Source organism: Passer montanus, unplaced genomic scaffold (assembly GCF_014805655.1).
Source record: "Passer montanus isolate IOZ18808 unplaced genomic scaffold, ASM1480565v1 scaffold135, whole genome shotgun sequence".
Lineage (NCBI taxonomy): Eukaryota > Metazoa > Chordata > Aves > Passeriformes > Passeridae > Passer > Passer montanus.
The window spans coordinates 990280-1006655 of NW_024360386.1; the positions used below are offsets into that span (position 1 = coordinate 990280).

At 47.4% G+C, this 16376-nt stretch overlaps 1 protein-coding gene across 1 annotated transcript in view; it reads left to right on the top strand.

Annotated features, from left to right (window-relative positions):
• PLXNA4 (plexin A4) overlaps positions 1 to 16376 on the top strand; it is a 458075-nt gene that overhangs the window by 364742 nt on the left and 76957 nt on the right. Inside the window, exons 10-12 of the mRNA XM_039699488.1 lie at positions 1053 to 1253; positions 9506 to 9602; positions 13270 to 13460. Of these exons, the coding sequence (XP_039555422.1) occupies positions 1053 to 1253; positions 9506 to 9602; positions 13270 to 13460 (489 nt within the window). The remainder of the gene's footprint in view (positions 1 to 1052; positions 1254 to 9505; positions 9603 to 13269; positions 13461 to 16376) is intronic.

The window sequence follows — 16376 nt, forward strand, 5'->3', positions numbered from 1 at the left end:
CTGTGCCTTTTGTACTGTGGTGTGTTGGCTGTTGGGAACTCAGGAATTCTGCTCAGATTTTTGCTTTATTCATTTTCATCATGGCATTGTGACTGGGTTAAGTCTGTGGAGGGAACATGATTGCTTTTCCATTACCTGAACAAACAGAGCAGGTATGAAAAAGCACCAGAGGTGGCTTCCCTGGGTCCTGGAGGCTGAAATAAGCCAAGGAGATAGGAAAGGATGGTGAAAGCAATCCTTCTTCACCTGTTTATCTGAGCCTTCCCAGGAATGCTTCTTGAATAACTCAGTAATAAACCAAGGCCCAGGGAGCTGCTAAAGCTTTGTAAACAGGCAAACTGAGAAGGCTGAGAAGCACCACAGTCTTGGGATCTCCTCTGGTCCAGATGACCCCGAGATGTGTTAAAAATCTCTTTTCCCCAACCCAGCTGTCGAAGAAGGAGTCAGAAGTCTTCGGCTTGTGTTCTCAAAGTTGTTTATTATTGCTTATCTCAAACATTTTCTGTCTGGCCTGCTGAGGTCTGTTCAGCAGGTCAGTCTGAGGCACACTGCACTGCCCTGAGGCGGTGCTATCTCTTTATACTAAAAACTATGTGTACTTTATTTACAGTTATTTTCCAATACCTATCATCTATGTTAGACTGTGTACCTCTACTCTAAACCAATCCAAATATGCTAACATCACCCAGAAGATGGAGGCTAGGAAGAAGAAGGAAGAAGGACAGGACAACGCCCAAATTCCTCCATCTTGTCCCCTAGACCCCAATAGTAAAATTCTTCAAAATTCCACATTTCACCCTGTGACAACTACTGTTATGCTACTTAATTTTTTGTGACTTGTAATTCTTCATATAAAGTTGGCAATTTGGTCCATGGGTTAAGATCAAAATCACAGATGTCTTTGACTTCCTGCCAGGGTCTCCGAGCCCCTGCCAGGATTTTGAGCCATCCAGGGCACCCAGAGGGATGTCCTGGGTTCCGACAGCACAGGACTTTTCCTGAGGCTGGGAAACCCATGTGCTGACTTGGTGAGTTGTCTGCTCTCTCCCCAGGACTGCCCCCAGCTGCTGCAGGCCGAGAAGATCCTGGTGCCCGTGGAGGTGATCAAACCCATCACTCTGAAGGCCAAGAACCTGCCCCAGCCCCAGTCGGGCCAGCGTGGCTACGAGTGCATCCTGAACATCCAGGGCAGCGAGCAGAGGGTGCCAGCCTTGAGGTTCAACAGCTCCAGCGTGCAATGCCAGAACACCTCGGTGAGCTGCAGAGGGACACACGTGCCCACAGCACTGTCCCCAGGGGATCTGGAGTCCTGTCACAGCCTTTCTTGCCTGATTGAGGGTGCTGGAGTTGTTTACTCTGGAGAAAGAAGGCTCAAGGGAGACTTTATTGCTCTCTAGAAGCACCTGGAAGTTGTAGTGAGGTTGGGGTCTGGCTTTTCTCCCAGGGGAAATGGCCTCAAGTTGTGCCAGGGGAGATTCAGATTGGATATTAAGAAACATTTCTTCACTGGAAGAGTGGTTGATCATTGGAGTAGGATGAAGGCAGTGGTGGAGTCATCATCCCTGGAAGAGTTCAAACAAGGTGTAGACTTCACCATATGGTCTAGTGGGCACAGGGGTGTTCAGTCAAAGGTTGGATTTGATGATCTTGGAGGCCTTTTCCAGCTTTCATGATTCTGTAGTTCCAAACACAGGCAGGAAAAGGTTGGCCGGTAGCTTGGAGCTGCCCTTTTTTCTCCTTGGGCTTGCTGGTGCCACCACTCAGTGATGGATCCCATCCTCAGGCTGGGCTGGAGCACCTCAGCTGTGACCCACAGGCAGTAATATCAGCTTAACCTGCTCACATTCCCACAAAAAGGGATTCCAGTGGGACAGGTGTTGATGTCAACGTGAGAGTGAAGGTTATTTTGGGGGAGTTTGATTATGAAATCCCATATAAACAGTCTGACACATGCCAGCATGTAAAGGGTCAGGAAAAAGGTGAGAACACAGCATCCCAGAAGGGTTGTGTTAAAATGAACCTTGAAGATCATCCAGTTCCAACCCCCTGCATGGGCAGGGGCACTTTGCACTGGACCAGGTTGCATCAAATCCCAACCAAGGATTAGGCTGAGTAAAACCTTCCTGCAGCCCTCACATGCCCTTTGAGGAGCCTCTCTGTCTCTGCCCACCTCCACTTCCCCTCCTGAAGTGCAGGACCTGTGACTCTCCTTGCAAGGAACCTGTGTGAGTCACAGCAGTGCTGTCACCACAGCAATGTCACTTTTGGGGACAAACCCAGTCACCTGCCAGCAGCCAGGAGCTGAGCCCATGTGCAATGGAGGCCTCTGCTTCTCCAGAGGTTTCTCCACAGATCCATGTCTCCAGGATATGCATTGAGTCATTTCCATTGCTGCTGCTGTGAGATGATTTATTAGTCAAAGAGCTAATTACAGGCTTTAGCCATTTCACTGCAGCTCTGCCACTCCACTGCTGGGCAGTGCTTGTCACAACATATTCTGCTGCATTAAGCAGAGCTGAAGACTGCAGGCAGTTCACACATTTTACAACTGTTGCAAACAAGCAACTTCCCAACCAATGCTCTTTTATTTGTTCCTTCGTCTCCCTCCCTCCCTCCCATCTCTCCCTGATTTTCATTACTGGTTAATGACCTGTGAGCATTCAGGTTTCAGGTTAGAAATGGACAGACTGGGAAGTTAAGGAGGTGTGCACATTTTCTTTAAAGTATTATTTTTAAATGGTGGAAGCTAAGGGGGAATTGCATGGTCCTGGGCAGAGATTATATCTGTCCAAAGAGTCTTAGCAGGCAAGACAAACCTTTAATGACCCTTCAGAGTCACAAATTCTCTGGCACATGTAGGCATTCCAATGAATTATCTCATTTAAGGATTATTTAAACATAGTTGGGCTGAGCAGGAAAGTAACTTCAGCCAGCCTCAGCATCCCACTTTGCAGAACCCAATAAAAGACTGGTTTTGACAGGTAATGGTGATTATTCCCCCACTACCTGCATGCTCCAAGAAATTGCCAGTGCCTGGGACTGGAGAAGTGGGGTTTGATGAGTCCCCAGATGGATTTGCTCATAGGATGCCTGAGTGCTGTGACTGCACCATTTTGACTTTAGTGCCTGTTTTCCTAAGCCAGAACACTCCAGGCTCTGCCAGAGCTGCAGAGGGTGGCAGGGCTGAGCCTCAGGCTGGTGCCAAGGCACTCCATGACCTCAGTGCTGAGTGCTGTCTGCAGGATGCTTGTCCTGTGTTTGGTGGTGGCCCAGGTGGATCTCTTTCTTCTCCAGGGGGAGAGGCTCATCTGGGAATAAAATCAACTCTTTTCTGTCCTGTTTCTGCCTCTTCTCTCCCTCTGCCCTCCCCTTTTCCTCTCCCTCGCTTTCCTCCTTTTTCCTTCTTTTTGCTTCCCTTGTCTTTCCTTTCCTCCCCTTTTCTTCTCTTGTCTTTCCTTTCCATCCCTTTTCTTCCCCTTCCTTTTGAAGGAGCTTTGACACTCTGATTTGAGGTCTTTCTTATTTCTTCTTTTTTTTTTTTTCTTTTCCCCTTGAGAAATGTTATTTCATTGTTGCTTGGAATTTGCCAGACACTGAGAGAAAGAGATGTGGAAGGGAGAGACAGACAAAGGAAAGCAGCATTCAGAGGGATACAAAAAGGCAGCAGAGAAGCCCTGGCTGGTGGAGCAGGTGGCAGAGGACACAGACAATAGGGAAGGAGTGCTGGAGATCTGTCTCCATCATGATTATTTCCTTCCCTGCCAGAATTAGCATTCAGGCAGGAGCTGATGCAACACAATGAGCCTCTGCTCCGGGGGTCACCTGGCTTTGGAAAGAGCTGTCTGTGCCTGTTTGCAAATCGAACCAACCCCCTCTGACAGAGCTTTTTCACTCAGCACAGTTGCTGGAGGAGGCACTGAAAGTAGCACCTGCATTGCAGGCTTGGAGAAGGTCCAGGGGAGGGTGGGAGGATGTGCTGTGGTGGTGTGTCCCTGAAGGGATGCTGTCCTGCCAGCAGATCCTCCTGTTGGTGCTGCAGGCTGGACTGAGCAGTCAGTCCTGCCTTGTTTTCCTGCCCCCTCCCATCTCACACGAGGCACCCAGGAGCTCAAATTTCCCTCTTGCAGAAAAAACTTCTGCAAAACTCAGGATTTTTCCTGCTTTCACACGGGATAGAATCAGGGAGAGAGCCTTAACTTTTGCTCTGCATTTCCTGACCCCTCAGGATTTACACCAGGGATCAGAGCCAGCTTAAGCACCTTTTCCAAATGGCTCCAACTTCAGTTAAAGATGCTCTCAGGACACCCAGGTGTGAGCAGTCTGTCTGTCAGTAATGCCCCATCCAGCAGTGATGATCCCTGGGTGCTCAGCCCAGTCAGGAGCCAGATCTGCCTCTCTCCCTGTCTTTCCCAGAGATATTTCATTTGATAACAGCAATAAGTCTCTGCAGGCAGCACCATTCGGGACAATTATTGTTCTTGTCAAGTGGTTTGAGACTCTCAGCTCTGGGCTTTGTCCTCTGTCACACCACCCAAGGCACACAATTATCACTCAGAGGGACCCTTCCTGCCATTCCTTATTGCACTTGTGATAGCTCTGCCAACAGCCCGGACGTGGAGGGATGGGAGGGGATGAAAAGCAGGGGAGCTAAGGAGACATAGAAATAAGGAAGTAAAGATGTCAGCAGGGAGGGCTGAAATTGCTGGATGTATCAGGGCAGAGTGCAATCTTCCCAGTGGGAAGCAATGGGAGCCCCAGCACTTGCAATCAGCCCAAAATGATCAGCCTTCAGCATGAGGAAGAGGGAGGTGGGGAGGGCTGACCCACCTGAGCATGCCATGATCAGTACCATTCCCTGCTCCAGTGGCTGATCCCACATCCTTGCTCGGTTCCTGCCCACCCCTGGCCTTGGCACAGCATGGTTCCCACCAGCAAAATCCCTGCTGATGATTTTGTCCTGAATCCTTCACAGCTCTGCGTGCTGTGAGACCTGGGGTGGTGCAGCTGAAAGTGCTGTGTGGCTCAGGGACAGGAGAGCAAGTCAGTTCTATTTGTCACATCATTGCACTTCAGCAAGAGATCTCAGTGGCATTTGACTCCGTGGTGTGGCTCACTGTGAAGGGAGTGATAAAAAAAAAAAAAAAAAAAGAAAGAAAGCCAATAAAAAGCAGAGCCGAGAAAAAAAAAATGAGGAGCTATTCACAGAAATCATGGGAAAACACAGTTGTGGGTGGCCAAAAGATGAGCACAGGGCTGTGAGTTGTAGAATCAGGGAATGGTTTGGGTTGGAAGGGATCTTCAAGATCATCTAGTTCCAAACCTCCCACTGGGAATGTCACCCTTGTGCATCCACCTCTCTAATTATTATTTATCTACATTTAAATGAAAGAGAAACCCCAATAATCACATAGACTCTGTTGGCCTGGGTGATACCCAGTTATAAAAATTCAGTCCCAGCTCTGGGAAGCAAAGGATGCAAGGAAACAGAATAACAGTGAGCAAGATGTTATCTGCCTTTTTATGGCTGGAAAATTGATGCAAGGAAAGATTAAATGGTTTCCACAGGATCATGAAAAAGGTTGATGGCAGAGCCAGGTACAGAAATCAATCCCTGGATTTGAGCTCTAATCACAAAAGTGGTGTCAGAGAAAACAGACCAACACTAAAATTCTGCTAAAATTTTGCAGAAGTTTCCCCATTATTGGACATGTTTGAGGTACAAAGGGAAAATACCATGAAACCACTCTGGATTTATCATCCTGAGTGTGCTGAAGCCAAATTACCAAAGGGCAGGATGCTGCAAGTACTCAGGCATGGGTTTGCACAAACTGCAGGAGCATCTGATGCTACTGGAGAGTTTAAAAGACAAAAATAAGGATACTCGTAGTTTCAAACGTTGATTCTGTGAATTAAAACAGCTCCTTCTAGCAGCTTTTTGGCATTTCCTGAAGAGAGCCAGTCTGTGTTCCAGGCAGCACAGCCTTTCCTTTTCAGTCAGGTCCCCAAATTGCCCATAATTTTCTGATTCGATGAGATTATTGTGATTAGAATCCAGACTGGTCAGACTTAGGGGTCAGATTTGCATCTTCTGGGATGCTTTGGCTGTGTTGGTGGCAGTTGTGCCAAGAAAGGTGGAGAGACAAGCCCTGATGGTATGAGCACTTCTCAGGAGTGTCCAGGAAGCTCTGCTCTCCTGGAGATTGACGCTCCAGCCCTTTTTTCCTCCCCTGAAACGCATTTCCATCTTATTGTCACGGCTGAGCAAGTCCTTTTCAAAGACTCCTGTTGAGTTCAGTGGGCTTTGAAGAGGGGTCACAATGAGTGAGCAGCTCCTGTGGTCTGAGGAGGACGGAGCATTTCCTGGTGGTGCCTTTGCAAATTGTTCTGTTTCGCTGCCGTGCAGCCCACGCAGCGTTGGATGGGGTCGGGCAGGGGCAGTGTGAGCATCCTCATCCCAGCTGGCTTCATCCTCGGAGCTCTTCCGTGGGATTTATCCCCTCACATCCCTTTCCAGGTCTGGATAGAGCCTGCTGGGTTAAAAAGTCTAATATGTGGTTGTCCCCGGTGTTGCAGACAAATAAGATGTAAAATCCCAGCTGAGCTCCTGCTGCTGTTGCTGGGATCTTCCATGGGAAGAAAGGCTCCAGGAGATTCCAGCTGCCTGTCCCTTGGCAGCCCTGCCTGGGCTCTGCTTCCAGCTCAATCCCAAAACACACACGAGGTTCTGCTGAGGCCCTTTCTAAGATTCATCTTCTGACTTCAGGATGACCGATTATTCTGTATATATCCCATTCTCCATTCCCAACCAGCATTTTCAAAGTGCTGTGCAAAGCAGATGCTCCTGAGTGGTAAAAGTTTAATTATTCACCACTCTTCATGCACTCCCCTTCCAATTCCTGTCCCCCATCCTTGCTCCCAGCTCTTCAGAGATGGGAACAGCCAGTGGTGTGACAGACACCTCTTCCAGACAGCTCTGCATCATCTTGGATCTTGCCGGCAGTGACACCCAAAAGTGTCACAAAAATGCAAATCCCGAATGAGACTGGCTGGTCTACTGCAATGGACCTGGCTCACCTGGGCTGCTCTTTACCTCCATGGAAACCACAAATACACATCAATTCCCTACAACTGGATCATAGTCACAACGTTTTGCAGATTAATGGCTAATTGTGTTTAGTCTGTGCAAAGAGGAATTACTGTGCAAGCAGCTCCCACTCTGCTGTAATGGACAGAAATCACCAGTTACCATTTACTCCCCAATTATACAGCAATTAATGGATCCAGGAAAACCTACCTGCAAAGCTCAGAGCTTTGGCATCTCTGTGGATAACCACAACAGGAGTTTAAGGGATCAGGGACTCTCTAGTGACTTTTTTGGCCCAGCCAAGCCAGCTTGCTGAGTTATACCTAACCTTGTAGTGGGGAAAATATTTTCCTTTCAAAGTGGGACTTTGTCCTGCTGCAGATCCCAGTGCAGAGGGAGATCCCTGCTCTTAGGAGGGTAAATCCCATTGTGCACTGTGCTCAGCAATAGTAGCAGACACTAAATATTTCTCCCCTTCTTTCTTGCTCCTTTTTGTCCTTACACCAACCACCTCCTCTCCCACCATGAGGCTTTGGACTTTTGGTGGGGAGTTGGGTGGAAGCTGCTGATGGAGGTGGGCAGTGGGGTGAACCCTGTGTGAACTGGCTTGAGATAAATCAAAATCTAGGTGGAAAAAAGCTCTCAGCACCATGTGGAGAAGGCCTCCAGAGAGCAGCTTCCATTTCCTTCCTTGGGGTCACCTCTGTGTGCCTTGACTGCCCCTGACAAGAGTTTGTTTAAATCTGTCCAACTCTCTCAGAAGTTTTTTGCAGCTTTTTAAGACACATTTGCTGGAAACTGGATATTCCTTGCTCCAGCTGAGGCTTTTCTGCATCTAAGTAGGGAAAAGTGATTGCCTCCTGGGCTTTACACATGTAACAAACTCTATCTGCTCCATCCCCAAAGGAGAATTGTTTGGGCTTTGGCAGCAATATGGCATTGTTGATTTACAGTCTGTTCTTGGTCTCCAGCAGTCCCCAGACCCTCTCCTGCAGCACTGCCCAGCCACTCCAATTTCAGAGCTGTTTGCATCAATTCCTCCAACTGAAAAAATAGTCCCCGTTTTTCAGCGTTGAATTTCATTTGGTTGATTTTGGCTCAGTTCTACAATTTGTCAAGTTTGTTTTGAATTCTTAACCCTGCTGTTGGAGGTTCTTACACCCCCTCCAGAACAGTGTCATGAAATCATCCAAGTCAGTAGTGAAAATACTGAGTAATGCCAGACTCAGGACAGTATTCCTTTTGAAACATCCTCCCAGCTTGACATGGAATTATCTGATTTTTTTTTTTGTTGTTGTTGTTTAATGGTTTTTGCATAAACCTTATGGTGGCCTTTCTTAGGTCATATTTCCCTGGTTTGTTTATGGGGATCTGCTGTAGGATAGTAGCAAACACTCTCCTGAAATCAGTATAAATCACATCTGCTGCCTCCCCTTTATCCACAAAGTCATTAAGCCTGTCAAAAAGGAAATTAGATTGGGTTGACACAATTTGTTCTTGACAAATCTGTGCTGGCTGATTTTTATCACCTTATCATCTCGCAGGTGCTTATAAATTGATTGTTTAATAATTTGATGTACTTTCTTTCTGGGAAGCCAAGTTAGGCTGACAGGTCTATAATTACACAGTGGCTCCATTTTCTCCTTTTTTGGGGGGTTTCCCTGATTTTGAGACTTTACTCAGCTTCCCAGAGTTCTTCAAGACATCTCTAGTGTAAATAACCTCACCTACCCTCTCAGCACTTACGGAATACCCAGCAGAGGCACAGCTGGATGGAAGACCTAAAATGTGGAATTTACACCTCAAAGTTGCACCCAACTTGGTAAACTACTTTTCAAAGCTGTGGTCAACACCCAAAAAATGGATTTCAAAGTTAAAGCTCATCACAGGCCCATCACATTTACATCAAGGAAGATTTTTCTGACTGATAGGACAAGAGGGAGTGCTCTAAGTTGAAGAAAGGTTCAGATCAGATATTAGGAAGGAATTCTTGGCTGTGAGGCTCTGGTTGTCCAGAGCAGCTGTGGCTGGCCCTGGATCCCTAGAAGTGTCCAAGGGCAGGTTGGACAGGGCTTGGAGCAACCTGGGACAGTGGAAGGTGTCCCTGCCTATGGCAGGAGTGGCACTGGATGATCTTTAAGGTCCCTTCCATCCCCATTCTGGGGTTCTATGAATGTTCATCTAATGGATAAATGGGTTTTTGTGATGGGCATGGTTGGAGCTCCACAGCTTTAGGAGCATCCCATGGCATTCTGGCAAGTGCTGCTGATTAGGGAGGGGAGTGACAGCTCCATTTCTCTTGCTCTCCATGCTCAGCACCACCTCTTGCCTCACCCCATCCCCTCCCCACCTCCAGGCACTCTCTAAGTCTGGCTTTGGGGTTTTTTTTTGTTTGTTTTGTTTTTCCTCTCCCACTTCTAGTACTCGTACGAAGGGATGGAGATTAACAGCCTGCCAGTGGAGCTGACAGTCGTGTGGAACGGGAATTTCAACATTGACAACCCAGCACAGAACAAAGGTAAAGAGTTATTTCAACTTGTCCTTGGAAGCGGTAACCTTAGCAACGGGCCCTCGCTCCCTACACTTAACAAAGCCGCCACCGTCTCCCCGTGCTGGCTGCTGCACACTTGTTCTCTGCACTCTGCAAATTACCAATTTCTGAGTGCTTTGTGTGCCTCCCCCCAGCCCTCCAATTCTCTCATTCCACCTGAGAAACGCGACTCTCCCTCCCACTTGTGTTGCTCTCCCTCTCCCTTCATCGTCTCTGCCTCCCGCTTCTCCCCACAGCCTCGTGTCTGCTTTTCACGCCCCTCCCTCTCCAGGCTTTTTTCTCCCCCTCTTTATTTCTCCTGTAGTGATGCTCTTCAAGTTAACATGCCAGGAGAGCAGGCTCTCTGCTCAGAGGCAATTTAGTAATGAGCAGGGGAAGGCAGAAGAGGAGCAGGAAGGCTGCAGCTCTCCAGTGGGAGAATTCTGAGCAAAATAAAATTATGATGATGATAAAAAGGATCTGAAAACCACCTGTGTTTAACCACCACTGATGGCACAGGTTTGATGTGCCCCTCGCAGAGGGGGCTGCACATCCAGCCACAGCCCTGAGGCTGGCTGGGTGTTTCTGGAGATGGATGGTTTGTCTACATCTTCTTCTTCCTTCTTGTCTTTCCATCCTGGAAACTTCCCCCCAGGCAACCCCTCCCCTTGGCTGCCCTGCATTTGCAGTTCACACCTGCAGATTCTCTTCTTCCCACATCATCACCTCTCAGAAATGTCTCCCTCCCTCTCTTTACCTTGTCATGGACACTTCCCACACCTTCTCCCACTCAATCTGTCCCCACCAGGTTCTCCCATGGTGCTGTCACACAGTTCCACACTGTCTTGGTTTGAAAAGACAGGTGTCTGCTAAGGAAGGCAGGAGCTTCCCCTGAAATGGAAACTGTAAACCCCCTCCCTCCAAATTGTTATAAATTTGAAATTAAGAGGGGCTCTCAGGCAAAAATATGGGAGCAGGAATAGCAGTTCCTTATTAGGGAAGAAAATAAAAATAAAACAAACAATGCAGTAAATAAAAACAACACTGACAGAGTCAGAACACAACCTGACACCCTGTTGGTCAGGGAGTTGGTAGAAATCCAATTGGAATTTTGGCTGCAGCCCTCCTGGAGTAGCAGGTGGGGTTCTGTTGGAGCAGGGATCCTGGAAAAGGGTGGAGTTTTCCTCCGAAGATCCAGTGGAAGAGGCAGTTGTTCCTCTGAAGATCCAGTGGAAAGGCTGTGCTGGTGTCCCAGAATATGAGATTGTATCCAGGTAGGAATGCTTGGCTGCTGCCCTGGGCGGAGCATCTCCCCATGGGATGCTGGAATTGGATCAGCCCTGCAGGGACACTCAGTGGCCATGGACAGCAGAGATCTCCTGGAGGGAGGATTGGCTGTGGGAGAGAGAAAGAAAACTGCCCCATGGACAGAGAGAACTGCCCCAGCTCTGACAGATGGCAATAGAATACACCTTATTTGGCAGTTTAGGACACACACCCACCCTCATGCTGAGGGGTGGTTGGTGAGGTTCCCACCAACACCACGTTCAACCTGGAGAGCAACACAGAAGGCAACTCCCCATGGCCCAGCCCCATCTGCTCTTCTCCCCCTCTGAATGGCAGAGTTCTGGCAACAAAACCCCAAAACTGTGGCTTTTGAGGGTTAAATCCACTCAGCAAACACAACAGGCTGGAGATTCCTGCCCAGCCCTGGCACTCAGGCACAGCCCGTGCTGAAAGCCCCACCCTGCCTCTGCTCTGAAGTTGTCTCCTTCTCTCCAAGCTGTGCCAAGGTGTTTCCAGGACACTGCTGATTTCCATGGGCCCAAACAGTGCCATGGACTGGGGGAACCTTCAACAGTGTGGGCTTGGAGGTCAGAATTTGGACGCTTGCCCCAGTCCTGTTTGTTTTTGTGCTACCATAACATGAGCACCACTGACACAAGGTGATCCACACCAAAAATGTAAATATTTTTCTTGGGCTGCATTGAGCTATCCTAGGTGATGTGGGAGCAAATTAAATCTTATAATCATAATAACCATATTTTAGGACTGTTAGTGCCAGTAACATAAAACAGACCAGGGGATGACTCAAGAATCATCTCCAGCACAGGCCTTTTTTTGGTTATTCCAAGCCAAAATGTTGCAAATAATGACTAGGAAAAAATCTGGGAAGCAGCACTGGCTGGTGGCTCTCCCAGATGAGTAATTTGAATATTATCATGATGTTTTTGGTCAGGAGAAGAGTTTAGGCATGTGTCCATAGAGACACCACATGGAAGCAATGCCACACAGAGGTGACCAAGATGTCACTGCTTTCACATCCAGCATCACCATGGGCTGGGCTGGGAGGTTGAAATGGCAAACTGACCCAAACCTGCTAAATTATCTACAGAGATCCCCACTGGTAGCATCTCAAGCAGAACAATTCAGCAAATTTGAGGAAATCCCACAGAAAACTAAGGAAAGAGGTGTATCACATGAGGTCTGTAAAACACTGTGTTTGACAGGTGTTTTGCAGGCTTTTTGGGGTACGTTTGGGTACTCTTCTTGCACCCAGCCTGGAGAAGTAAAGAGTTTCTGAGTTTTTCAATACTTACTGACTTTGAGGGGGAAAGTATGAAGAGACAGAGCCTTTCAGCATAAATATTTCCAAAGCCTTTGAGGTCTGGGATTGTGTATAAAGATAAAAATCACTTTAGTCGCCCACAGACACAGTGAAACAGAAGCACAGAGGGAAAATCTCCCAACATGCCCACAAATGAAGGAAAGAAAAAGTCTGAGAGCCTTGATTCTGTCACCTTCATCTCCCAGGAGGAAAATTCTGCAAGCACTTCCCTGTGCAAGCCAGGCCTCAGTTTCTACATCTGTAAAATAAGGATAAATAACATGATCTCATTTTGTAGGAGGACTTCAATATTTTTAGGTTTTATTAGAAAAAATGTGCTTCTAATCACTTAACAGCCCAAAATGGAGTTAAGCATTAATCACTGCTGTCTGTATTAGAGTGGAATCAACTCTGCTTCAAAGTGGGAAGCAGACTGAATTTCTGGAGCAGAAGAAAGGGTAGAAGCTGGTTGTGAATCCCTGGAATCAGCCTCATAATGAACCATTGTGTATTTACTCTTATGTTTTGGGATTTCTGTCAGGTGGGAAACCTGAGTGGCATCACCTTAACACAAAATTCTGGGGAGTTTCACACCCGAGTTTAAGCTGTGGGTTGGCCAGGTCTAGAAAATTCTTTTAGGATGAAGTGCTGAGGCTGAGGCGGGTTGTTGGTGATACTTTATGACATTCAGTCTGTGAGAAAGGAAGGAATTGAGGCCAAATCACTGCCCAGGCACCATTTCCTCCAACCTCCTAATTGTTGTCCCTCACCTTACCTTCTGCTCCCATACCTCTTCCTCTCCCATACCTTATCCCTTGTGTTCTCAGCTTCCAAAAACACCTTTGATGAAAAATGAATGAACAAATTAACTTTATTGCATGAAGGATTTCCATGTTTTTCCCCCCATTACTCACCCCCTTGGAGAGCTGCTGTCCTACCTCTGGCACAAACAGCCCAGAGCACTTTCCCCTTTTTCTCCCACTGCCATCCCAAGCTGCTTTGTGTTGCCTGCATCTCTGAGGCCCTGTGTTTTTGCTGTCCCTGCAGTTCACCTGTACAAGTGCGGGGCCATGCGGGACAGCTGTGGACTCTGCCTGAAAGCCGACCCTGACTTCGAGTGTGGCTGGTGCCAGGGACAGAACCAGTGCACGCTGAAGCAGCACTGCCCAGCCCAGGACAGCCAGTGGCTGGAGCTCTCCAGCACCAAGGGCAAGTGCACCAACCCCAAGATCACGGATGTAAGTCATGGATCTGTGAGAAGCTGGGGGATTCCATTTCCTTGGTTTGTTTTCCCGATTTGGGATTGGGTTGGTGATGGGAAGGTCAGGGCTAAGTTCTGCTGGGTCAGGAAAAGCCTCAGGCACTCTGGGGATGTGAGGACACAGTGGCTTCAAAGGCAGGAACAAAATTTTTATGTGTCTACAATGCAGGGGTGACCTTGGGTGTTGGAACCCTGGCTGCTGAGAATTCCAGACTTTCCGTGCTGCCAGGCTGTGACCCCCAAGAGAACTCTGCATTGGCCTGAGGCCGTGGAGAAGCTTCCAAAATGGAATGACAGAACTGGGATTGTGGGTGTGCAGTTTGAATAGAAGTGTGGAAGGTGGAAAACTTGGAGTTTAAGGGTTTAGAATATAGTAATATCTATAAAGTGAGATAGAAGTTTTAGGGTATTGGTTGGTCCTTCTTCTTCACCTTCTTCTCCACCTTCTTCTCCAGGGGTTTGGGTGGTTTTGTGTAATTGGATAAAAAATCCACATTGAAGGCAGGGGTGGTTGGTTATTGGGTTAAAAGTGAAAATAATTCAGGTGTCATTTCTTAATTGGACAGTTTATCCTTAAAAGGTCTTGTAGAGAGAGACATAGGGCTCCATTTTTAGTTTGTTAGAGTTCCCTATTGATCATGTTGACTGGGCCAAAGGAAAAGCTGGAGGAAAGGTTCAAAAAGGAAATGAGAGAATAGGAAGACCATAGAGACAAGGAGCAGAAGGAAGGAGAGAAGGCAGGGGAGGCAAGTCGGGCCTAAAATCTAAAGGGATTTTTTTCTGCTGTCTTAGGATGCCTTTGCCACAATGCCAGGCACGTTTTCAGGGTCACAGGACGGGCAGCAAGATAGACCTGAGCCTTAAAATGAGGGCTCCATCCCTTCCAGCTGCCTCCTGCCTTGAGCACCTCTGAGTCACCAGGCCTTACTCAACATGAGCACTCTTTCAATGTGGCCAGGGCCTGATCTACAAATGGGAAAGTCAAGAGGGAAATGAAACAGGGAAAACATGGGGAAATGCAAAAGAGGAAAATCCAGCCTCCACAGTGGTGCTTTAATAGGAATAGTTAGGTGGGTTATTTTCCTAGAAAGCAAGATAGGCTTTTTAAAATTGTATTTGATTCAGATTCAGAACGTGTGGGTGTTATGGAAGAGCCCTAAACCAATATCTATGCTTGAACATTTGGGGAGAGCAAAGGCTGGGTTGAATCTGTTTTTCCCAGATGATACTGAAAATAACCCCTTTCTCTGTGTTTTGATCCATTTCCCTGTCATTCACCAGCTTTCAAAGCTCTCTCTGCATTGAACTGTTGGAGTTCAGTTTATTCTGATGTTTATGGCTCTTTCTGGTGTTTCCAAGGTGAAGGTCTCTACTTTACTTAGATTTATCTGAGACCCCACCTGAACCACCTGAAGCTGTGAAATCAAACCCAGACAGCCAGAAAAGACAGCTAAATTAAACTGAAAATTCAGCTTTGAGGTCTTGAAAATCACTTGGAGCTGAGGGAAATATTTTAAAAATATTTTCAGATTCTCAGACCTTGTGAAACAATGATATAATTTGGTATGAGGCAGCTGATGGATGATCAACTAAAGCAGAAATCCAAAACAGAAGGACCTGGGTGTGCAGAAGTTCTAAAGGTTCACCCACATTTCCCTGCCATACTTTAACCCTAATCCTTCATCTCCAGCCTCATTTTGAAGAGCAAACCCCTCATTCTCCACCCTGCAGCTCCAGAGTGCTTCGAATTCTGCTGGCATTTCCTCCAACAACTCTCTGAGCTCAAACAGATCATTGCAACACTCACTCATGAAATATTCCAGCTGCCTGCTGCAATCCTAAGTAGCTCTTGGAAGGCCTTTTTCTGAGCCATTAGCATGGAAGTAATCTCAAGTGACTGGATATATATTGCAGCTAATGGTAGGTCTGGAGCTGTGGGGTGGGAGCATCCAGAGCCTGGAGAGGAGCCAGGGCTGGATCTCTGCAGGGAAGAACACGTGTACTCACACTTGTAGGGGCACTCACACCCCCTGCAGCACTGATCTCCCCATTTCTGTACCAGCTCTGGCATTTACAGAGCCACTCAGGGAAATTAAGGGACTTAGAGACTCACTGAGCCACAAAAACCTCCTCTAGGAGTGACAAGCAGCAGTTGATATGAGCAGAGACTGGAAATTGGGATGCAGCTCTGGGTCTTCCAGAGGAAGCTGAGGCTTCCTGGCAGCTTTTGTTTTGCTGCCTGGATTTTCCTCTCCAAAACTGACAGGTCTCGTGCCACGTTTTTCACCTGTGATAGAACAGGCTCCTCCTCTCCTGCTGTGAAAACAACCTGGCAACACCTTCCTCTAGGTTGAATCTATGGCAGAGCTGTGAAATAGGGTTAAAAAGTCTTCCATGTGACCCTGGGAGAATCCCAGGCCCTCCTGATTTAAGGAAATAAGTGTTTTTTTTAAGGAAATAAGTGGGTTTTGAAGCTGGCCTTCACAAATTAAATATTGCCCAGGGAAGGATTCCATGGTGCTGTGTTGGCTTTGCTCTAGGAAGTTTCCTGTTGATGCTTTTTGAGTCACAGCAAGAATTTTTTGAAATCTTGTGCTTTAGACAGCTTTCCCTTTCCCTTTCCTTTCCATCACCTCAAAGCAAGGTGATATTTTTAGGGGGTGCGGCTGGCTGAAGGCAGACACTGTTTAGGTTTTTCTTATTTCTAGCCCATTTCCAAAGAAAACCAGGTGTTGGAGTCCATGGAATTGCTGGGTGTTCTGGGCACAGCCTTTCCCTGGGGTTTTCCTTAGGGATGAGAGATAAAAGCAGAGTCATGGGAAATCCCTGTCTTCCCACAGGCCCTTTCCCCTTTATTCTTTCCCTTTCTTTTTTCTTTCCTGGCAAACCACCA